General features: G+C 63.9%; 1 protein-coding gene across 1 annotated transcript; it reads right to left on the reverse strand.

Moving 5' to 3' along the window:
• Window positions 1-17,504: 17,504 nt before the first annotated feature.
• On the reverse strand, window positions 17,505-23,502 carry LOC117873943 (protein HEG-like). The gene is made up of 10 exons (XM_034763847.1): window positions 23,248-23,502; window positions 22,762-22,875; window positions 22,249-22,374; window positions 21,579-21,685; window positions 20,542-20,600; window positions 20,167-20,321; window positions 18,862-18,990; window positions 18,298-18,340; window positions 17,868-17,905; window positions 17,505-17,590 (listed from the first exon to the last, which is right to left on the reverse strand). The coding sequence occupies exons 1-10, from the start codon at window positions 23,327-23,329 to the stop codon at window positions 17,505-17,507; spliced, it is 939 nt and encodes a 312-aa protein (XP_034619738.1). The 5' UTR covers window positions 23,330-23,502.
• Between the last annotated feature and the right edge of the window lie 524 nt (window positions 23,503-24,026).

A 24,026-nucleotide genomic window follows, 5' to 3' on the forward strand; every position in this document is an offset into this window, starting at 1 on the left:
CTCGGGAAGAGGGGTGCAGGGCCCTAACTCCCCCACACTCCGCAACACCTGCTCTATGATTTTTTCCAGGGACTGAGGTGAGTCTGACTGGCCTGTAGTTCCCCCGATCCTCCTCCTTCCCTTTTTTAAAGATGGGCACTACATTGGCCTTTTTCCAGTCATCCGGGACCTCCCCCGATAGCCATGAGTTTTCAAAGAAAATGGCCAAGGGCTCCACAATCACATCCGCCAACTCCTTTAGCACCCTCGGATGCAGCGCATCCGGCCCCATGGACTTGTGCTCGTCCAGTTTTTCTAAATAGTCCTGAACCACTTCTTTCTCCACAGAGGGCTGGTCACCTTCTCCCCATACTGTGCTGCCCAGTGCAGCAGTCTGGGAGCTGACCTTGTTCGTGAAAACAGAGGCAAAAAAAACCATTGAATACATTAGCTTTTTCCACATTCTCTGTCACTAGGTTGCCTCCCTCATTCAGTAAGGGGCCCACACTTTCCTTGACTTTCTTCTTGTTGCTAACATACCTGAAGAAACCCTTCTTGTTACTCTTAACATCTCTTGCTAGCTGCAACTCCAAGTGTGATTTGGCCTTCCTGATTTCACTCCTGCATGCCTGAGCAATATTTTTATACTCCTCCCCGGTCATTTGTCCAATCTTCCACTTCTTGTAAGCTTCTTTTTTGTGTTTAAGATCAGCAAGGATTTCACTGTTAAGCCAAGCTGGTCGCCTGCCATATTTACTATTCTTTCTACACATCGGGATGGTTTGTTCCTGCAACCGCAATAAGGATTCTTTAAAATACAGCCAGCTCTCCTGGACTCCTTTCCCCCTCATGTTATTCTCCCAAGGGATCCTGCCCATCAGTTCCCTGAGGGAGTCAAAGTCTGCTTTTCTGAAGTCCAGGGTCCGTATTCTGCTGCTCTCCTTTCTTCCTTGTGTCAGGATCCTGAACTCGACCATCTCATGGTCACTGCCTCCCAGGTTCCCATCCACTTTTGCTTCCCCTACTAATTCTTCCCTGTTTGTGAGTAGCAGGTCAAGAAAAGCTCTGCCCCTAGTTGGTTCCTCCAGCACTTGCACCAGGAAATTGTCCCCTACACTTTCCAAAAACTTCCTGGATTGTCTGTGCACCGCTGTATTGCTCTCCCAGCAGATATCAGGGTGATTAAAGTCTCCCATGAGAACCAGGGCCTGTGATCTAGGGCACGTCTTCACTACCCGCCGGATTGGCAGGTAGCAATTGATCTATTAGGAATAGACTTATCGCGTCTAGTGAAGACGCGATAAAATCGATCCCCGATGGCTCTGCCGTCAACTCCGGAAATCCACCGTGGCAAGAGGCGGAAGCGGAGTCGACGGCAGCGCAGCAGCGGCCGACTCGCCGCCGTCCTCACAGCCAGGTAAGTCGACCTAAAATACGCAACTTCAGCTACGCTATTCACGTAGCTGAAGTTGCGTATCTTAGGTCGGACCCCCCCGCCCCCGTAGTGTAGACCTAGCCCTGGTAACTTCTGTTAGTTGCCAGAAGAAAGCCTCGTTCACCTCATCCCCCTGGTCTATAGCAAACTCCCACCACGACATCACCCTTGTTGCTCACACTTCTCAACTTTATCCAGAGACTCTCAGGTTTTTCTGCAGTTTCATACCGGAGCTCTGAGCAGTCATACTCCTCTCTTACATACAACGCAACTCCCCCACCTTTTCTGCCCTGTCTGTCCTTCCTGAACAGTTTATATCCATCCATGACAGTGCTCCAGTCATGTGAGTTATCCCACCAAGTCTCTGTTATTCTAATCACATCATAGTTCCCTGACTGTGCCAGGACTTCCAGTTCTCCCTGCTTGTTTCCCAGGCTTCTTGCATTTGTGTATAGGCACTTAAGATAACTCGCTGATTGTCCTGCTTTCTCAGTCTGAGACAGGAGTCCTCCCCTCTTGCGCTCTCCTGCTCGTGCTTCCTCCCGGTATCCCATTTCCCCACTTACCTCAGGGCTTTGGTCTCCTTCCCCCGGTGAACCTAGTTTAAAGCCCTCCTCACTAGGTTAGCCAGCCTGCTGGCGAAGATGCTCTTCCCTCTCTTCGTTAGGTGGAGCCCGTCTCTGCCGAGCACTCCTTCTTCTTGGAACACCATCCCATCAGGGCGGGTGCAAGGATGTTTCGCGCCCTAGGCGAAACTTCCACCTTGCACCCCCCCTCCCCCGAGCCCTGTGGCAGCTCTCCGCCCCACCCTGCCCTGAGGCCCCCCCCCCGCAGCAGCTCCCCCACTCCACTCTGAGGCACCCCCCCTGCGGCAGCTCCCCTCCTGCTGGGTGTCACTGTGGGTGTTGGGTATCTGTGTGCCCGTGGGTGCTGGGTGTCACTGCGGGTGTTGGGTATCTGTGTGCCCATGGGTGCTGGCTGTCACTGCGGGTGTTGGGTATCTGTGTGCCCATGGGTGCTGGCTGTCACTGCGGGTGGTGGGTATCTGTGTGTCTCCGGATTCTGGGTTTTGAATGGGGGTGGGGGATATCTGTGTGGCTGCAGGTGTTGGGTGTCACTGCGGGTGGTGGGTATCTGTGTGCCCGTGGCTGCTGGGCGTCACTGAGGGTGTTGGGTATACGTGTGCCCATGGCAGGTGCGTATGTGCGTCGCCATGGGCATCGGGTATGTCAGTCAACGTGTGCGCTGGGTATGTGGGTCACCATGGGTGTGGGATATGTGGGTCGTCGGGTATGTGGGTCACGTGAGTGTGGGGTATGTGGGTCGTTGGGTATGTGGGTCACGTGGGCGTTGGGTATGTGCATCCTCGGATATTGGGTCACGTGAGCGTGGGGTATGTGGGTCATCGGGTATGTGGGTCAACGTGGGCATTGGGTACGTGGGTCGCTGTGGGCGTTGGGTATCTGGGTTGCTGTGGGCGTTGGGTATGTGGGTCTGTGACGAAGTGGGAATATTCTTAATGTTTTCTCTGAATACTGTGTGGGTGACTCAGTTTCCCCTATGCAGTTCTGAAGTATTTAGGTGCGGGGATCAGGGGGTGTGATTGTTGCAGAGCCCTAGAGGGCAGGTGTGATGGTGTCTGCACAGAGAATGGCCAACACCCTGTCTCCTGGTAACTGATGGCCTGGGCCCCTCCCCTGCAAAGGGAAGAGATCCACCAGGGGGTCTTCCCCCTTCTCCTCCCAACCCTCCCTTACCAGATCCAGGGGCCCCTCGCTCTCCTCCCATACAGCAGCTCAAAGGGAAGAACGCTGGGGATTCCTGGGGCACTTCCCCATACCGCATGTGGGGCAGGTACTTGTCCCAGGCCTGCGGAGGCTGATTCATAGAAGTCCTCAGCATCATCCTCAGGGTCCCACAAAATCTCTCCACCAGCGTGTTGGGCTGAGGCTGATCTGCAGAGGCCAGGTGGGCCAGACCCCACATTTCTCCCACAAGCCCCGGAGCAGGGCTGACATGACATTGGACCCCTGGTCTGTAAGGACCTCGCTGGGGACCCCCACTCTGCTGAAGATGGTGAGCAGCACGTCTGCCACGGTGTCTACCTCGATGGAGGACAGAGCCACCGCCCCTGGGTAGCAGGTGGCAAAATCCATCACCACCAGGATGTATTTCTTCCCTGACCGGGTCTCCTTGCTGAGGGACCCCACTATGTCCATAGTCACCTGCTGGAAAGGCTCCTCTATGATGGGCAGGGGTCTCAAGGGAGTTTCACTCTTATCCTGGGACTTCCCCACCCTCTGGCTGGGGTCGCAGGACCTGCTGGACTGCTGGACTATGTCACGGGTCATTGGGTATGTGGGTCGCGAGGGCGTCGGGTATGTAGGTCGCGAGGGCGTCGGGTATGTAGGTCGCGTGGGCGTTGGGTATGTAGGTCACGAGGGCGTCGGGTATGTGGGTCGCTGTGTGCGCTGGGTATGTGGGTCACGTGGGTGTCGGGTATCTGGGTCGCGTGGTCGTCGGGTACGTGGGTCGCTGTGTGCGCTGGGTATGTGGGTTGCGTGGGCGTCGGGTACGTGGATCGCTGTGTGCGCTGGGTATGTGGGTCATCGGGTACGTGGGTCGCTGTGTGTGCTGGGTATGTGGGTCGCGTGGGCGTCAGGTATGTGGGTCGCTGTGTGCGCTGGGTATGTGGGACGCGTGGGCGTTGGTCCTGGGAAGTGGTGGGTACAGCAGAACCGCAGCGTTTGCGAACCCCTCGCGAATGGAGGTTGTTGGTAGCTCTGAACACAACGTTGTGGTTCTTTCCGACGGTTCCAGCTGAACGGGGACTTCACACAGCTTTGGAGCGTTACTGCGCAGACACAAATGCTGCTTTTAACCAGCTTCGTTTCAACTAAACAAGCCCAGAAACAGTTTTGTTAATTTGTCATTTAAAAAAAAATCTTTCTAGTCGTTTACATTTCATGCTGTCCGGGGTGTGTTCTTCTTTGTGTGGCTGTCCCGGGGTCCCGCTCACACCATAGGTGCCAACTTTCTCCGGTGCCTGTCGATGCCCGCGCCCCCCAGCCCCTTGCCCCGCCCCTGGCCCTGCCCCCATTCCAACCCCATCCCCAAAGTCCCCGCCCTAACTGCACCCCAGCCCCGCCTCTTCCCCCAGCGCGCCGCATTCCCCCTCCCTGCCCCGCGAATCAGCTGTTTTGCGGTACAAGCGCTGGGAGGGACGGGGGAGAAGCAGGACGCGGCGGCGCGCTCGCGGAGGAGGTGGAGATGGAGGCGAGCTGAAGCAGGGGCGGGGTGGGGAGCTGCCGGGGGGTGCTGAGCACTCACCAATTTTTTTCCGTGGGTGCTCCGGGACTGGAGCACCCACGGAGTGGGCGCCCGTGGCTCACCCTGAAGTCAGACAGTGACTCCCCTGAGAGCGCACTCTCCCCATGGCAAGCCCCTGGGCTTCAGCGCCTCCTGGGTCTGACTTCAGAACGATCAGCTCCCTGCTCACCCCGGGAGCTCCCCACACCTGAACGGGACAGCTGGGGAGCCTCACACGCCCCAGAGCCCTGCCCCCCAACTCCACAGTCAGCCAGCGTGGGACACAGACGGGTCAGTCATAGAGCAGAGCTTGGGAGCATAGGGAGCAGGAAGTTACATAGTCCATCTTGGGGTGATCCCTGAGTCCCAAACCAGACGGACTTCTTCCAGCTGCCCCGTCTCAGGGCTTTGTCTCTCTGCCCCATCCCTCCGCCCGAAAACAGGCCACTGGTCTCTTTGTTCTTCAACACATTGCAGAGGAGGGGGCCTGATCATCAGTTGCCAGGATACAGAGTCTCGGCCTGGCAGCCAGTGGGCGTCACACCTGCCCTCTAGGGGTCTCTGCAACGATCACACACCCTGATCCCCCCACCTAGACACTTGAATAACACATAGGGTAAACTGAGGCACACACAGTATTCAGAAAAAACATCAAGAACATTCCCACTTCCTCACACTTTGCTGCTCCCTGATTGTGAACTGCTGATGCCAAGTGAGGTGTGTGGCGGACGGGTCAGTTTGTAACTCTTGGGTTCTACTCACTGGGTCACAGAGGTTGTTGGTATCTGGATTGCCGTGGCTGCTGGGGCATGGAGGGTGTTGGGTATCCAACTTGCTGTGGGCTTTGGGTCACCTCATCTGTGCTGCTCTGCGGCGGGTGTGTGATGACGGCAGGGTTGGGTTGCTGAGTAGCGATGGTGCTGGGTGCGTGTTACTGTGACTATTGTGGGTGTGTCAGTGATACTGTGCTACCCACCTGCCGATCCAATTTCATGTCAATACAATGCCCTGTTGCGGGTAGGGTGATCTCATCAAGGGCAGCCAAGGGGTGAAAGGAAATGGAGCCCGTGGCTGGCTGTATATGCAGGTCTGGGGACATGGATGGTGAAACGCTGCTACACCTGCTCTGCGAGGGGCATGTCCACAACCACAGAGCTCCCAGCCCAAAGCCAGGCTCCCCTGGCCTAGGGCGCTGGCCTTGCTCCTGGGCACCTCACCAGGTGAACAGCGGCTCGTGGACTGAGAGTGCTGTGTGTGTCTGTGTGCGTGTGGGGTCGCTGTGTGTATCGGGAGGGGGTGTTGTGGTGCCTGTGTGTGTCTGTGTGCGTGTGGGGTCGCTGTGTGTATCGGGAGGGGTGTTGTGGTGCCTGTGTGTGTCTGTGTGCGTGTGAGGTCACTGTGTGTATCGGGAGGGGTGTTGTGGTGCCTGTGTGTTTCTGTGTGCGTGTGGGGTCACTGTGTGTATCGGGAGGGGGTGTTGCAGTGCCTGTATATGTGTCAGGGTGTATGTCAAGGATCACTGCATGTATCTGTGTGTGTGTGTGTTGCAGTTTGTGTGTGTGTGTGTGTGTCTCAGGGTGACATCAAGGATCACTGTGTGTATCTGGAGGGGTTGTTGCAAAGTGTATGTTGTGTTAGGGTGACATCAGGGATCAGTGTGTGTATCAGGAGGGAGTGTTGCGATGTGTGTGTTGTGTCAGGGTGTAGTCAAGGATCACTGTGTGTATCTGGAGGGGGTGTTGTGGTGCCTGTCTGTGTGTCGGGGTGATGTCAAGGATCAGTATGTGTAATGGTTGAGGGTGATGCGGTGCCCGTGTCGGTGTGACAGCAAGGATCACTGTGTGTATCTGGAGGGGTTGTTGTGGTGTCTGTGTGTGTGTGTCTGGGTGATGTCAAGGATCACTGTGTGTATTGGGAGGTAGTGTTGTGGTGCCTAGGGTGTGTCAGGGTGTATGTCAAGGATCATTGTGTGTATCAGGAGGGGTGTTGCGGTGCCTATGTGCGTATGGGGTTGCTGTGTGTATCTGGAGGGGTTGTTGTGGTGTCTGTGTGTGTGTGTCAGGGTGACAGCAAGGATCACTGTGTGTATCTGGAGGGGATGTTGCGGTGTTTTTGTGTGTGTTGGTGTGATGTCAAGGATCAGTGTGCATATTGGCAGGGTGATTGCAGTGCCTGTGTGTGTGCCGGGGTGACATCAAGGATCACTTCGTGTAACAGGAGGAGTTGTCGCGGTGTCTGTGTGTGTGACAGGGTGATGTCAAGGATCAGTGTGTGTATCTGGAGGGGCTGTTGTGGTGTCTGTGTGTGTGTGACAGGGTGATGTCAAGGATCAGTGTGTGTATCTGGAGGGGGTGTTGCGGTGCCTGTGTGTATGTCGGGGTGACGTCAAGGATCAGTGTGTGTATCTGGAGGGGGTGTTGCGGTGCCTGTGTGTGTGTCGGGGTGACGTCAAGGATCGGCGTGTGTATCGGCGGGGTTGTTGCGGTGAGGGCAGAGCGAAGCGGGCTGGGGGGCCGCGTGTCGTGGAAAGGGCAGGGAGGTCTGTGTGAGTGTCAGGGTGACGTCCAGGATCGGCGTGTGTATCGGCGGGGTTGTTGCGGTGAGGGCAGAGCGGAGCGGGCTGGGGGGCTGCGTGTCGTGGAAAGGGCAGGGAGGTCTGTGTGAGTGACTCTGCCAGGGTCCCCTCAGAGCAGGGCAGGCTGCCTCGCCAGGGCCACAGCAAGTTGGGGCACCTAAGTGACCAGGGCCAGGAGTGACTCGGGCACTGCCCACCCTGGAAAAGGCGTTTCCCCTCTGCCCAGCCTGCCAGCGCGCGGCCTGGACTGGGGCCCCGTGCCCACTCCCCGCCCTGGCCTTGGTGCCCTGAGCGGAGGCCGAGGAGCTGGGTCTGGCTGGGGAGGCTGGGGGGCTGGATGCCCCCCGGGGATCCAGCCCCTGCCCACACTGCGCCTCCCCTGCCCGGGGCGGTGCCCACAATCGCAGCAGCTGGAGATGCCACGGTGACGGGCTGGAGACGAGAGCCTGGCCCGGTGCTGGGGGATGACACAAAGCTGAGGGAAAACTGTCTGTCCATCCTTCCCTCCCCCAAGGGCCGAGCGCCCTTGGAAGCCCTCTGCTGCCTGCCAGCCCCAACCGGGAACCCCAGAGCAGACGCTGGTAGGGCAGGTGCGGCAGCCATTGATGCTTCGGCAGGGTAGGGGGGCTCAGCTGGGGCGTGTTCCCCTGTCAGGGCTGGCCCCAGTGTCCAGTGCGGTGCCAGGGGGCGTGGGGCTGCGGAAAACAGGGGCTGAGCAGGGCGTGCTCTCCCCTCTGTCAGGGCTGGCAGCACCAGGAGGTGCTGGACTGCAGGGGTCAGGTTCTCTGCGGGGAGCCACAGCTGGGTTCCCCTTCGCTTCCTGCCCCACACTGTTGTGTGTCACAGACCTGCTGTGCCCCTCCCCAGAGGCAGCTGCCTCTCAGCGCTGGGGGGAGCCCAACAGCCCTGTGCAGTGGGCTGGGGCCAGACGCTGGGAGATGCGGCGATGCCAGGGCCCAGCCAGGCCCTGGGGCTAGCACAGGGCTCGGGCAGGGTCCCCTGGGTGCCCTGTTCCTGCCTTCCCAGGCGCAGGCCCTTTCCGAGGTGCAGGGAGGCCCGGGCCACTTCCAGCTGTTGAGGCCCCAGCCATAACAAACAGAAAACCAGGGACACACAGTCTAGTGTCGTGCCATCACAACCATCTCTTTGTATCAATAGCGGTGCACATTGAACTCTCAATCTATGTCCGTTAACAAACCTGGCGTCGTTTACCAATCCCGTCTCTTCCTGGCTTCAGTGTGCAGCTCCACACCGAGAGGGGCTCACAGTTTGGTCCCAGAGGGATGTGCATAAAAACAAGTTGCAGAACGTATCAAATGCCAAACAAATGAACCAGTGTCTCGAGGCCCAGGCCAAAGGGCCCCCCCCGATTGCCCAGCCGTCCCCAGGCAGAGCCGGGATTTGTCCCAATTTGGCGCGTCCCAGAGCCCGGTTAATTTTAGAGCCCGGAGCTGCTGCTTGGGTTGGTTCCTAGGTAACCGGCCCCCTGCTCCCCCGCAGCCCCCCCACACCCCCTGCCCAGCCCAGCTAAAAATGGAACAGGAGGGGAGAGACAGCAGCTCCCTCTTAAAGGGACAGCGCCGCCAGGCAGCCCAGGGAGCTAGGGGTGACCCACTGACCCCCCTAGCAAACACGCTGCCTCCTCCGTCCCCTGCATGGGCTTGTGCCCCCCTTTCCACACACCCCACAACCCCCTCCCCTCGCCTGTCATGTCACATGCACCCCGTAACCTCCCCCTGTTGTGTGTCACACACAAACACGCACACACACTGACCCAGAGCAGATCCCTGCCCCGCCCCCAGGGGTGGGAGAGGAGCACTGCACTGTGCCTTTAAGGGGGGCTGCCCACAGTCCAGGCTGTGCGGGGCAGGGGGAGAGGAACCTGGACCTGGCCTGCCCCTCCCCAGCTGTGAGGGAGGAGCGGGGGAGGAACATAGGTTCACACGGCAGTTCCCAGGCTCACACACAGGGGACCAGGCTCACATGTTGATGCCCACGTTGTCACGGACTCCCAGGTCGTGCCCACTCTTGGTCCCGTGCGGTCCATGGAGGGGGCCTCTTTCAGTGCGACAGCCCTTCTCGGGGGTCCACTCTCTCTCGGGGTCAGGCCCCTCCACCTCCTGGAGCTGCACCTCTCTGAGCCTTAGCACGTCTGTCTGTGCCGTGGGCCCCCTCAGGGAGTCCACTCGCTCTGGACCCCCGGGGCCTCCGCCCCCCGAAGGGGTTGATGCCACCCTGTTCTCTAGACCGGAGTGACTCTCAGCCAGCATAAAACAGGAGGGTTATTGAGCGTTGAACCCAGCACAGGAAACTCTCCGGGCCTCAGGCCTGGCCTCCCTCAGCCCAGCACATCCCAGTCTCTCTGCATCCAGGGGGGCTCTGCCTGCTCCCCGTCTCCAGCCCCGAGCCCCCCTGCTCACAGCTGGGCATCTGAGATCCCCGGCCCCAGGCCCCGCCTCTGTTCATTGTCTTCTCTCCAGGGAAACAGGGTCTCAAACAGGGTCGCCTGGGCCTCCTCTCCCCTCTTCTGTCCTGTGGCCCCTCTGGCTGGAACCGGCTGGTCTGGTCACTGGGGTCCTCTCTCTGCAGCCCATTGTCCTCCCACTGGCAGGAACCGGCTGTGACTCCCGAGCTGGGCCTCCCAGTTGTCAGGTCACCAGTCGCTGGGGTGTCCGTCCTCTAGGCCATTGGCTGGGGTCCCAAGTTCCCTCTCCGGTCCCCTGTAACAACAAACTCCCTCTCCCCTCCCCTTGTTAACCAGTAACACCCAGGGGCCCTGAGTCCCACCCCCTCTGCATGCAACCATTGGAAAAACATGGAAAAAACAAGAAAATCCCCCACTTAGTCACATGGTTCACACGCGGCTGCCCAGGTTCACACGCAGCAGCCCAGGCTCACATGTGGGTGCCCAGGTTCACACGCTGGTGCCCAGGCTCACACACGCTTACGCAGGGACACCTGTGTGGGCACCTCTGCCCACACAGACACACCCCCTGCCACTCACACACACCTCCGCGATGCCTGACACCGCTGTGACATCCATCCGTGCACATCCAGCCACGGCCCCGGGGCAGGCACACGCCTATGCTGCTGCTGGGGTTCCCTGCACAACTGCTCCACACGCTGGTGCAGGGACACACACTCGCTGCCCTGTGCTGACGCGCACACACGCCTGCTCTCCTCTCCGGGTCCAGCTGGCCCCCTTAGCCGCTGGGATGGCACCAGCCCCATCTGATCCAAGCACACCCATGCCAGGGAGCTCCCCGGCCCCTGCCCTGCCACCCCGCCGGCCCCACTACCAGCCTTGCCCCGCCTCGCCTCGCCTCGCCAGCCCCTTGGGCTCACTCAGACTCTGCACAAGGGTTGCCCTAGACACCCCTGTTCCTGGGGCTGCGGCCCTGCCCCCGCGGCCAGCAGCTCTGCTCAGACACCCATGAGCCATCCCTGTCCCCGGGGGCAGGACAGGTCTCCCTTTGCTCCCCAGCATCACGGACAGTCCCAGGACAGCTGGGTGGCTCCCTCTTGAGGGCTGGGGGTAGCCCGGCGAGGTGCCGGGGGGCTGCATGCTGCTGGGTGAGGTGGCACTCAGGGGCTCCTGCTGCCCTGGGGGCTCTGGGCTGCGTGTGGGCAGGAGCCCCGGCTGTCTCGGGGTTAATGGGCAGGGGAGGGGGTGCCCAGGCTCCGGCTGGGTCCGGCCTGCGCGCCCGCTGGCTCTTTGTTGCTGGGAGAGCAGGGCAGGCTGGGTAAAATTTCCGCCCCAATAATTTTCCTCTCCACTCGGCGCGTCTCCCTCGCTCCCTCGCTGGCTGGCAGCTCTGTCACTCGCTCCGTCCTCTCTCCTGCCTGGGTCCCTGCTCTCCACGGACGTCCATGCCCCTTCCCCAGGGTGCCCACAGGCAGGAGCTGCCCACTGCAGGTTCTGCACAGGGGCAGCAGGACGGCAGTGTGGTGGCTCCCCGGTGCCCCATGGGTGGCCCACGGGCATGTGGCTTGGGGTGAGCCTGGACGCCGCACCATGGGCTCAGTGTGGTACACAGGGCGGCCGTGAGGATGCTGGCTTCTCTCCTGCAGCTGCTCCAGGAGTTCTCAGGCACCCCCAGCACCACCCCCCAGGCCAGAGCGGGACCCATGCCTGGCATCTCCCTGTGTGGCACCTGCCTCTGCCTGGATAACGATGCGCCCTGCGGAGCCGGGCAGGGCCGGGAGGAGAAGGTACAGACTGTTCCCAGACTGGAGGGGCTGGCGTGGGCTCCCTCTGCTGCCAGGCAGCACAGAATAAGCTGGGTCTGGGAGCTGAGCCAGGCCTGGGCAGCCTGTCCCCTCTGGGGCCTCCGATCCCGCCCCAGGACGGGGTCTGGCTGGTCAGGGGGGCGGGGCATGGGGCATATGGCCTGTCCCCTCTGGGGCCTCCGATCCCGCCCGGGGATGGGGTCTGGCTGGTCAGGGGGGCGGGGCATGGGGCATATGGCCTGTCCCCTCTGGGGCCTCCGATCCCGCCCGGGGATGGGGTCTGGCTGGTCAGGGGGGCGGGGCATGGGGCATATGGCCTGTCCCCTCTGGGGGCTCCGATCCCGCCCGGGGATGGGGTCTGGCCAGTCGGGGTGGGGGGAGCAGGGAATGGGGCGCGGGGCCTGTCCCCTCTATGGGGGCGCTGGCTCCCATCTGGGGCGGGGGTCATTGCCCCCAGCTGCTCTCCCCGCAGGGGGTTGCCCTGGGGACGGACAGGCTCTGCCTCCTCAGTGCAGCCCTGGGCCCGGGCCAGGGCCTGAGCCCTGTGGGATGGTGGGATCAGGGATGAGAGCGCCCCCTGCTGCTCAGAGGCAGGAGAACCTGGTGCTGACTTGGGGGGCTGGAGGGAGGGTGAAGTCTCTGTGTCTGCTGAGAGTGGGAGCTGGAATGTACCCCAAGGCTCCCGGATGCCGGGGTTCCACCTCAAATGGTGCTGCTGCCGCGGTGGGTTTACATGGGGCCAGATCAGGCTTCTCACTGGGCTTCCGGCTGCATGTGGCTGGACTCACATCGTCAGGGCAGGGGAGCCCTGTGGGATTGGGGGTGCCACCTCTGTGCTGGGGGAGGGGACCCCACTGTAGGGCTCTGCACCGGGGGGAGGGGTACCTCCCCTGTAGTGCTCTGTGCCGGGGGAGGGGACCCCGCTGTAGGGCTTTGTGCTGGGGGAGGGGAACCCCCCCCATAGGGCTCTGTGCTGGGGGGGACCCCCCTGTAGGGCTCTGTGCCGGGGAGGGGACCCTGCTGTAGGGCTCTGTGCAGGGGGAGCCTGTAACCTGGGCTGGGGCGGGGGAACGACACAGGTGATACCTTCTGCCTGGGAAACTGGACAAAGGCTGAAGGAGGGGCTAGGCCGGGGGGGGGGTGAGGCAGCTGGAGGGGGTTTCAGTTTGGAGCTGGCTGGGGAGACTGGGGGAGGCCCAGAGCCTGGGTCTGGGCTCCCCACCCCCCAAGATGGACCTGACAGAGGGGTCCTGTTTTCTGTACCTACAAGCTCTGTCTTGGACTGTGTTCCTGTCGTCTAATAAACCGTCTGTGTCACTGGCTGGCTGAGAGTCCCGGGGAATCGCAGGAAGTGGGGGTGCAGGGCCCTGACTCCCCCCCCACTCCGTGACAGATGCAGGAGTCCCTGGGCAGGGCCCTGCCCTGGGCTCTGCGGGAGACCGAGTGGGGTGGGAAGAACGGTCCCCCAGCCTGAAATCTGTGTGCTGACCTGGGGGGCAGGCCCCTTCTCTCCTCACACCGTTCCCCCTCGGCTCTCTGGAGCCCGTCTCGCCCTGGGCCTGGGCCCTGTTTGCTTCTCGGACCCTGTATCCTGCAGGGGCCCTGCCCATGCCAGTGCTGGGCAGCCCTTGCTTTGCCAGTTGGGTCTCCTGCCGCGTTCTCGGGGGGAGAGCGTCTCTGATCCCCGAGTGCGCCAGGCTGGGGGAGTGTCTGTTCTAGGGCGGGGCTGGGCCCGGGGTCTCCGGGATTCGGATTAGCAGGGGGCTTGCGGTGGCTGGAATCCCAGCAGGTGGGGTGGAGGAGGGTAGGGTTTGTCTGCGGGGTAACCGGAGTGGGGTTAATTCACAGGCTAGCGGAGGGGCCTGTCCAGAGCTCGGAGTCTGGACTCCCCATGGGTCACGCCCTTGGCACACAGGGGCCCCAGCGAGGAGCCAACAGAGCTGGGTGGGGCTGGCCCAGGCCTGTTCGGCCCATTACAGGGATGCAGAGCCCGGGGCAGGGGGTCGAGGGCCCCGGGGAGCAGCCCTACCCACAGGCCCTGCTAGGGGTGGGGGGGGAGCCCCTGCAGCTCTCCCTGGCCCGCCTAGAGCTGCCAGCAGCACAGTGGCTTTCTGCCTTCCCTGGCACACCATGGCAGGCTGCCCCAGAGAGCCGCAGGCGGGCTGGGCCCAAGGCACGGGGCGAGTCCCAGGGGCCAGTGTCACGGAGTCCCCGGGCGATGCTCTGGAACTGCTCCCCACAAAGCCAGGCAGGACTCTGGGGAAGTCTCTGTGACCAGACTGTCTCCAGGGCATGGAGCTCACACGGCTTCACCTTCCTGGGTCTGACCTTGGAGCATTCAGCATATGCCCCTCCCTGCGCTTCCCACAGCGAGTCCACCCCGGTGGGGTCCTGGGGAAGCCAGAGAACCCTGCACCTCCACTTCGCAGTCAGACGTGACTCTCAGTCAGCCGGGAAAACAGAGGTTTATTAGATGACAGGAACACGGTCTAAAACAGAGCTTGTAGGTCCAGAGAACAGGACCCCTCAGCCGGGTCCATTCTGGGGGGCAGTGAGCCAGACACCCCTGTCTGCCCTCACTCCCCATCACCAGGCAGCTCCAAACTGAAACCCCCTCCAGCCCCTCCTTTCTGGCCTTTGTCCGGCCATTGCCCCGGGCCAGGAGGTCACCTGATCTCTTTGTTCTCCAACACCTTTAGCATCCCCTTGCAGGGGGGAAGGGCCCTGGCCATTTGTTGCCAGGAGACAGAGTGTCGGCCATTTATGTGCACTGGCCCTTTGCTCTGCAACAATCTCACCCACTTATCCCCCCACCTAGCGACTTAAGAAATGCATGGGGGAAACTGAGGCACACACACAGCATTCAGTGAAAACATTAAGAACAGGCTCACTTTGTCACAACCAGTCAGCGCCACCCAGCAGGGGAGCAGAGACGGGCACAGCACCCTCAGCCTGCCCCCAGCCTGCTGCAGGCGTGAGCCCTGCCCTGGGCTCTCTGCCCCGGGGCGTTGGCCGCAGGACCTGACACACCCATGGCCGTACAGGGCCAGTGTGCCCCTGGAGCGCCTGCAGCAACTGATCCTTCCCCTGTGCGTTAGGGTGTGTCCCGGGGAGGGGTGTCCGGGCCGGGCCCCTCCCCATGTCTCTGGGGACCCTATTTATAGCCCCGGTGCCCCAGCTGCCAGCACAGCTAATCCCCATGCCGCAAGCGGGGGAGGGACCTGAGCCGGGGGGTGGATGGGAGCAGCTGCTGGGGCGTCCCAGAGCCAGTGGGCAGCGCACGCACCTCGCCCTGGCAGCTGGCACAGCTCTGCTGGCCCCGGACGGCACGTTGGCAAGACATGCGGCCACGTCACCCACCCTGCACCGCCCCCCATCCCAGGGACNCCCCCCATCCCAGGGACACCCGGCGCAGCGCCAGGCCATGAGCCGCCTCAGGCCGAGCACTGGCTGCTGCTGGGAGCTGGGGCCTCCAGCCCAAACGCCGACCGGTAAGATGGGTCCTGGCTGGTCACCGCCCCACAGCGCGTCCCGCCTACCCCCGCAGCCCTGATGGACCCCAGCCTGCCCCCCGTCACCCCACTGCCAGGGGGCCTGGTCACCCAAACGGCGGCACGGGGGGAAGACAGCGGGTCGGGGCGCATACCCGGGGTGGGGGGCGGCGTCACGGCGGGTCGGGGCGCATACCTAGGGTGGGGGGCGGTGTCACGGCGGGTCGGGGTGCATACCCGGGGTGGGGGGGAGGCGGTGTCACAGCAGTGCTGGGCGCGTACTCGGGGTGGGGGAGGGGCGGTGTCATGGCAGCGCTGGGCGTGTACCCGGGGGGGGGCAGTGTCACGGTGGCGCTGGGCGTGTACCCGGGGCGGGGGGCGGCGTCACGGCGGCGCTGGGCGTGTACCTGGGGCGTGGGGGCGGTGTCACGGCAGGTCGGGGCGCGTACCCAGGGCGGGGAGCAGTGTCACGGCGGAACTGGGCGTGTACCCGGGGTGGGGGGGCGGCGTCACAGCGGGTCGGGGTGCGGACCCGGGGGCGGTGCTCTTGCAGCAGGCACCGACGTGGTCCCCCCCAGGTGTATGCGGCCAGCTCAGACGCCAGAGGGTTTTGCCTGGCAGTATTCGGAGTTGCGGCTCTTGTGCCCCTCCCCCGGCTGTATAAGGGTGGTGCCCGCTGGCGCCCCTCAGCTTCTGCTCCCTGCCCACGGGTCGACGTGCGCGCCATGGGACTGAATTCCTTGATCTCGTTTTCCCGGTCCTGGTGGCTGCCCCATCCCTGGCCTGGCTCCAGCAGCCCGTGTGCCCGGTGGAGGGTCTGCCCAGACCTCGCCCCATCCGACAGGGGGATGTTCCCAGCCATGCCCCTAGTGCTGGGCTCTGTCCCTGGAGAGGGCCCAGGGCGCTCCCTGGCAGGGCTGTGAGCAGAGGAACGCGGGTGGCGAGAGACCTGGAAGCCCAGCAGCCGATGGAGCCAGCCACGAGGCCTTCTTTGGCGCAGGGCCCGACGGTGCCAGAGAGAGCCCGTACCTCCTTCCCAGACCCCACCATGGCTAGGGCCGCCATGCCAGCCAGCTCCCCCCGACTTCGCCAGGCCAGTGACCGCACTTCCCGAGTTCCCAAGGGCTGGGTCTCTGCTGTGTCCAGGGCGAAAACACAGAAATNACACACACACACACACCCCTTCACAGCTAGACACACTCACACACCTCTACACAGCCAGGGATGTACAGACACACACAAAGACGTACAGACCCATACACACACACATACGCACACAGACACACGAGCACACCCACCCACACCTGTATACTGGTTGTCACGGACTCACAGGTCGTGCCCCCTCTTGGCCCCATGCAGTCCATGGGGGATGCCCCTTTCAGTGCGACAGCCCTTCTCGGGGGTCCACTCTCTCCTGGGGTCAGGCCCCTCCACCTCCTGGAGCCGCACCTCTCTGAGCCTGAGCACGTCTGTCTCTCGCCGTGGGCCCCCTCAAGGAGTCCACTCGCTCTGGACCCCTGGGGCCTCCACCCCCCGAAGGGGTTGATGCCCCCCTGTTCTCTAGACCGGAGTGACTCTCAGCCAGCATAACACAGGAGGGTTATTGAGCGTTGAACACTGTGACGAACTGGGCCTGTTCTCACTGTGGTCTGTGAATGCTGACACGGGAGTGTGCTGGGATAGTCTGCATTGCAGGATGAAATCTGCCCGAGGGCGCATACCTGAGTGTGTAACATGAGAACCCAGGAGGGGGTTGAAGGCGAGGCGACTCCTTAGCCCGGGAAACTGAAAAGGCTGTGGGAGGGGTCGCTGAAGGCAGAGTGCTGGAAGCAGGCTGGAGAGATGGCTGGGAGGCAGAGATGGCTCTGACCCCCCAAGGGGGACTGGGCTGGGATGGCCGGGGACCCCAAGATGAACCTAACTGAGGGGGTCCCTGTTGTCTGTGCCTGCAAGACCTGTCTTGGACTGTATTCCTGTCATCCAAATAAACCTTCTGCTTTACTGGCTGGCTGAGAGTCATGGTGAATCGCAGGAAGCCGGGGGTGCAGGGCCCTGAGTCCCCCAATACTCTGTGACACCCTGTTCCCCATTGGCCTGCACACTCCACATCCACTGCCCCCCAGCATCCTGCCCAATCACCCCTAAGGACAGGCCCCAAGTACCCCCCACGACTCCCACACCCCCATGCTCTGAGCAAGGTGGCAGGGGGAGGGAAACAGCCTCACCCCCGGCCAGGAGTCAGGCTGCGCCTTGGCCTGGTGCCCTCTAGTGGCTGCTCCACACCAGAGCCAGCAGCTCTGCCAGCGCCCCTCACTCCCAACCCACAGCCCATAGCCCAGCCCCAGGCTCTCCCCCCCCCCCCCCCCCAGCTCTGATAGTGCCCCTCCCTCCCGACCTCAGCCCCGGCTCCCCTCGCCCTGGGTGGGTGGGGAGGGAGGGGCACCTGGCTCCCCCTGCGTCAGGGGGAGTTTGGATGGCAGCCCCCTTACCCCAGGAGCAGCAGCGCCGTGAGCAGCAGCAGCAGCAGGACCCCCCCAGCGCAGGACACCCCGACCAGCGCCAGCAGGAAGGCTGTGGGGAGAGAGCCGTCAGCAGAGCCGGCAGGGCCAGTGCCCGCCGTGGGGCTGCCCCCCACCACCACGCGCTGCCCTGGGCCGAGGCCCTGGCACAGCCCCTGCCGCCCCAGCTGCCGTCCCAGGCTCCTGTCAGCTGGGATCAGAGCCACAACCTCCCCCACGCCCCCCAGCTGCTGCCCCAGGGCTCCGGCCCTAGGACTGCTGCTGTGGGGGGACTGGCCAGGCTGAGCAGCCCCCGCCCCACACGGGCCCCGCCCCACACGGACACTCACGCTCCTCACACTGGAATCCACCAAAGCCAAACGGGCACCTGCAGAGACCGAGACTGGGGTTCAGTGCGTGTCCCGGCAGCAAACCCTGCCCAGCCTCACCTGCCCTCCGCCCCCCCAGCCCCATAGGCCAGGCTGCCTGCCAGAGGGCCCCCCAACCCAGGGGTAACCCCCCCTCCCCACGTATACAGGGAGTGTCTGCAAAGCCCGTGCGGCTCCAGCCACTAGGCCACCTACCCCTGCCACGCAGGCAGCCGCCGGCAGAGCCATGGGGATCTGAGGCCCCGGGGTGGCACCGGGTCCCCCCGATGAGGGGCTCAGCCGGGAGCTGATGCCCCCAGCTGCAAGGCACCAACCAACGCACAGTGGCTGCTCCCAGGGCATGGGAGCTGCCCTGGCCACGAGCAGCCTCCCGCGGGACGCCAGGGCTCACCTGGCACAGACGCCATCCCGCAGCCAGAACCCGCTGCCACAGGCTGCAGGGGGAGAGAGACCGTGAGATGCCCACAGGCTGGGCAAGGCCCTGGCTGCTTTCCAGACACAGCTGGGGACAGCCTGGAACAGGGACCAAGACCGCAGCGCAGCACCCCTGCCCGTGCCCCATCCCCCCAGCCTGCCACGGGGACTGAGACCATACCCCCTGCCCGTGCCCCACCCCCCCCAGCCTGGCACAGGGACACCGGCTGGGCGTGTGGCTGTCCAGGTCAATGGGGCTCTGTTCTGGGGGGAGCCTGGCTCACGCTGCACCTCCCGTAGCAGGTCGGCCTGGAGCCGCTGGGCCTGGGCAGGGAAGCTGCGGTCGTGGGAGAGTTTCCCAGGTGCCGACCTCTGGAAGCTGCTCCCTGCCCAGCCCCTGGCACCCCGGCCCTCAGCAGGGGGTTAGGCCCCTGGGGGTGCAGGAGGGGAAGCGCCACTTTCCCACCCTGCTGAAAGCCTTCCCCTCCCCCACCCAGCCCCCTCCACCCCACAGCCGGCCCCATGGAGCCCCCTGCCCGACCTGCGCAGGCACGGCCCATGGCGAGGGCGGGGAGGTATCCCGGCCGGCAGGGGCACTGGGCCAGCCCGTCCTGGAACACGCAGGATGTCGAGACGGGGTCGCAGGGCTGCAGCTCACAGAGACTCAGGCCTGGAAGGGGGCGGGAGGAGAAGAGAACACAGCCTGGTCAGAGTCCCCACCACGAGCCACCTCCCAGCCACCCCCAGAGCCACCTCCCACCCATGCCCAGCCTGAGACCCCCCCCCCCCCAACCTGGCCTGAGCCCCTCCAGAGACACCCTGCCCAGCTCCATACCAGCTACCCCCAGCCCAGTCAGTCTGCCATAAAGTGGGGAATTTTCTTGAGGCTTTGTATGAGAGCTGTGTGCGCCTCAGTTTCCCTGTGTGCTGCATGTGTAAGGAGGGGGGTTTGCTGTTGCAGGGGACCAGGTGTGACCTCAAAGAGCAGCCAGGACCCCAGGCAATGGCCTGGAGATGGGGGGCCCAGCGACTGGTGACAGGGAGGCCCCCCCAGCTCAGGAGCAGCTGGTTCTGGCCAGTGGGGGGACAAAGGGCCGAGGAGAGAGGGGCCCGGTGACCTGACCAGCCAGTTCCAGCCAGGGGGGAACAAAGGACGGAAGGGAGAGGGGGCCCTGGGGCAGAAGACAAAGGGCGGAGGAGGGGCTGGTGGGGGAGGGGATAGCGGCTGGGCTGGAAGGAGGGGGCTGGGCTGGGACAGGGAGCAGCCGGACCCATGGGGACGGAGCCAAACCCAGCTGCCCGGGGCTGAGACTGGCCAGGCCGAGGCCCCTGAGAACTGCCTGGGCTGGGTTCAGACGCTCAATAAACCCCCCATGTTACGCTGGCTGAGAGTCACTGCAGGCTAGAGATCGGGGGGGGGGGGCATTGCTCCCTCTGGGGCTGGGGAGACCGGGGGCCCCCCAGCACAGCCAGGCTGCTGGAGGCTCAGGGAGGTGCGGTCCCAGGAGGCGGTGGAGGCTGGAGCCCGAGGGCCTGACCCCCAGGAGAGCGCGGCCCCCCTGAGAAGGGCTGTTGCCCTGACGGAGGTTCCTCCCCAGAACCGTACAGAGCCGAGAGACGGGGCCTGGGAGTCCGTGACAGAGCTGCCCCCCCCCCCGAACCCCCCAACTGGTCTGAACCCCCCTAGAACCGTGTGGGGGCACAGCTGGGTCCCTCCTACCCCAGGAAGAGGAGGGAGCGCAGCAGGGATTTGGGGGCCATGCTCCCCGGGCATCTCTCTTTTGGGGGCAGGAGTCTGTCCCCCCTTCCTGCCCGGGGCCCTGCCCAGGAGAGCCCCCCCGCTCACTCTGGTAGGAGACGGTGTCCCGCAGGAAGCTGCAGGCCGGGTCGCTGGCCTGGCACTGCACCCAGAACCCCACGATGGCCTCGTCCACCTGCTGGGCCGTGACGGACGAGAGCGCCGAGAAGCTGTGCAGGATGGTCACTGCCTGGCTGTGCGGCCTGGGGGGGACCCACGCCTCCAGTCAGTGCCCAGGGCCAGGCAGCACCCCAGCCAAGCAGGGGCCCCCCGGCCCAACAGCATGCAAACCCAGCGCCCCGTTCCCACCATCCCCCTGACAGGTTACTTCCCCCCCCGCCCGCAAGGTCCAGTCCCCTTCTGACCAGCTCCCTCCTGCCCCCCCCCATGGCAGCCAGCCCCCCGGGCAGCCCCGGCACTCACTGCAGGTCCAGGACCGACGAGGACAGATAGGCGTCCAGTTGCCCCAGGACAGGCTGGAACTGGGGGCAGACAAAGCGCTGGGTGAGGGGCTGGTGTGAGGGCCCCCCAGCCCTGGCTCGCCAGCTGAGGAGAGAAACCAGAGCCAGGGAGCTGCACAGAGCACGGCCCCCCCAGGCAGAGAGGGGGCTCCTGGGCCAGCCCTGTCCTGGACCCCCCCTCCCCCATGCACATGCCTGGGGCCCGGCAGAGGTGCCCGGGGGGTGGTGGGAGCCCTCAGGGGAGGGTTGCCAACTTTCTACTTGCACAAAACCCAACACTCTTGCCCTTCTCTGAGGTCCCACCCCTTCTCCCTCCATCCCCCCTCCCTCTGTTGCTCCTACTCCCCACCCTCAGTCCCTGGCTCAGGGGGTGGGGGTGTGGGAGGGGGTGAGGGCTCCAGGTTAGGGGTAGGGTGACCAGATGTCCCGATTTTATAGGGACAGTCCTGATTTTTGGGTCTTTTTCTTATATAGGCTCCTATTACCCCCCACTCCCTGTCCCGATTTTTCACACGTGCTGTCTGGTCACCCTAGTTAATGGTGCGGGTTCTGGGGTGGAGCCAGGGATCAGTTCAGGGTGTAGGAGGGGACTCCAGCCTGGGGCAGGGGGTGGGAGTGCGGGAGGAGGTGCTGGCTCCGGGGTGGGGCTGGGGAGTTCGGGGGTGCGGGAGGGGGTGAGGACTCCGAGGTGGGACTGGGGAGTTTGGGGTGTGGGAGGGGGTGAGGACTCCGAGGTGGGGCTGGGGAGTTCGGGGTGCGGGAGGGGGTGAGGGCTCTGGCTGGGGGTGAGGCCAGGGATGAGTTCAGGGCGCAGGAGGGGACTCCAGGCTGGGGCAGGGGGTTGGGATACAGATGGGTCAGGCCGAGGGGAGGGGGTACCAGCTGTTCCCCAAGGAATTACCCTTCCCCCAGGCCCAGTGATCCCCAGGTCATCAACAGGGCCCCACTCCCAGCCCCCACTGCCCACCAGCGGGTGTCAGCCAGCCCCCCCCCCCATACCAGGCTCTCCAGCTGGGCAATGATCCTGCGCAGGTCGGCAGGTGGCAGAGGGCTCGGTGGTGCCGGGGCGGGGGCCCGCAGGGAGAGGCGTCCTGGGAACATCCTGGCTTCAAACACGCAGGAGACAGGCGAGAGACAGGACAAGGGATCTCAGAGCCGGCAGGGCCAGGGGCTGCCCACGGGGGAGCCCCCAGCCAGACTCCCTCCCTTGAACGGAGCCCAGGTACAAGAGGACCCCTCCCTTTCCCCACACACTATATGCTCCCCCCCTTCAGCCCAGCCCCTCAACCCCCAGAGAATCTGCCCCCCACTGACCCAGCCCAGCCCATAGGGGCTTGGGTCAGGCAGCTGCTCCCTTGTCCCAGAGCCCCCCTCAGCAGGGGCCCCATGGGGTCAGCACGGGACATGGGGGACTCACAGGCAGAACAGAGACTGGGGCCCCAGTGGCAGCATCCTGGCTATGGGGTGAGAAGGACACAGAGAGCCAGTGCCAGCCCTGGGCCCCTCCCCCACACAGGGCATCGCCAGGGCCAGGCAGGTCTGGAGGCAAAGGAAAGGGAGACAGAGCCCCTAGGGGTGCCTGCTCGCTGTGACGGGGCAGGTACCCCCAGGCAGCAATGGCAGGGGCATGGGACCCCCCCCCCAGGCCCAGGGGGAGCAGCCCCCTTACCTGGCACGCAGCCTATGGTCTGGTTGAAATGGAAGCCCAGGGTGCAGCGGCAGGAGAAGTGCCCAGCCCAGGACACGCAGGTGCTCCAAGGGGGGCAGGGCTGCCCACTGCCACAGCTGGGTTCATCTGGGGGAACAGCCCCCCCCCGAGTGAACAAACATGAGCTGAGACTCAGACCTGGGAGGAGCCCGGACAGCAGGTACCCAGGGCAGGAGGAGCGACCCAGCACTGGCATAGCAGGGGCTGCGGGTCGGGAGTGAGGGGCACCGGCAGAGCTGGTGGGTGCAGAGCTCAGGGCCGGGCTGGCAGGGGGGCTGCGGCTCAGAGTTGAGGGGCACCGGCAGGGCAGGGCTGGACTGGCAGGGGGACACCGGCAGGGCCGGGCTGGCAGGGGCTGCGGCTCAGGGTTGAGGAGCACCGGCAGGCCAGGGCTGGCAGGCTGGGGGGCACCGGCTGGAAGAGTGATCGAGGGGCCAGGGACGAACTGGGCCCTGCAGTGGAGTTAGGACATACCTGGTGCTGTGGTCCCCTCGGTGGGGGTGCCAGTCCCTGCGGGCGTCTCAGCGCTTGTAGCCCAGGTCTGAGGTGTGGGGTCAGATGCTGCTAGCCAGGGGGGTACGCTAGACCCTGGAATACAAGGGGATCGGGCAGCCGGAGGGTCACCCCCATTGGAGCGATTGATGGGGGTGGGGGGGCTCAGTTGGCCGGGTGCAGGAGTCCCTGGGCACGTCCCTGGCAGTGCCGGTCCCTGGGGCCTCACCTTCCCGGCCTGCAGCTGGGCTTTTCCCGCCTTGGGGCTGAGGGAGGAGCCCCCAACTCAGCCCCGCGAGCAGCAGCTCTTGAGTTCTGCCATCAGGGCAGCGCCCACCTCCACCTGGCACCACCCCAACGAGGTCACCACCCAGCAGAGCTGGAGCCAGTCGGGGGGGAGCCCCCCCTTTGCTACAGACAGCACCTCTGCTGGGGCCCCCCCAGGCTGAGCTGGAGCCGTGAACTCACCTGCCCCCCCGGCCTGCCCAGCACGGGGAGCCTGGAGCTGCAGCAGGAGCCCGAGGAGGAGAAGGGGGGAGCCCCTCCCCATCCTGCTAGGCCTGGACCCCAGCTGCTCTCAGCCTCCTTGGGACAGGGAGGGGAGCCAGGGCCCACCTGTGCTGGGTTAAGAGCCATCCAGGGGCTTGTTAATGATTCCTGGGTGGGGGCAGCTGTCAAGGGTCCAGGCAGCCACTGAGCGAGCCACTGTGCTGGGCTGGCTCTGACGTGCCCAGCTGGCGCTCATTAACCCAGCCCGAGCCTGCCCCCACCCAGCAGTTCTAGCCAAGGGAGGACAAAGTCCAAAGCACCGCAGGGAGGTGGGAGCTGGACCCACACCAGGGGCTGCCCGGAGCTGAGCAGCAACAGAACAGCCTGCCCCGTTCAGGCCAGGCTGCCGACAGAGGCTCCCCCAGCGCTGAGATCTGCCCCCCTGGGGTGGGTCGGGGGCTGGTTACAGAGATCTGCCCCCCTGGGGTGGGTCGGGGGCTGGTTACAGAGGGCTTCCCTCCCCCCAGCACTGAGATCTGTCCCCCTGGGGTGGGGTGGAGGGCTGGATGTGGGAATTCTTTGTAATATTTTCATGAAGCCTGTGTGTGCCTCAGTTTCCCCTACATGCTGCCTTGTTACCTAGGGGGTGGGAAAGGTCTGTCTGCTCTCAGGCAGGCTGAAACACAGGTGTGAACGGCACCTACCTGCCTGGGACCTTAGGTCCCTCATCGATGGAGCTCTTGAGAAGACAATGGGAC

The sequence above is a fragment of the Trachemys scripta genome, chromosome 2 (genome assembly GCF_013100865.1).
Source record: "Trachemys scripta elegans isolate TJP31775 chromosome 2, CAS_Tse_1.0, whole genome shotgun sequence".
In the NCBI taxonomy this organism is placed as follows: Eukaryota; Metazoa; Chordata; order Testudines; family Emydidae; genus Trachemys; species Trachemys scripta.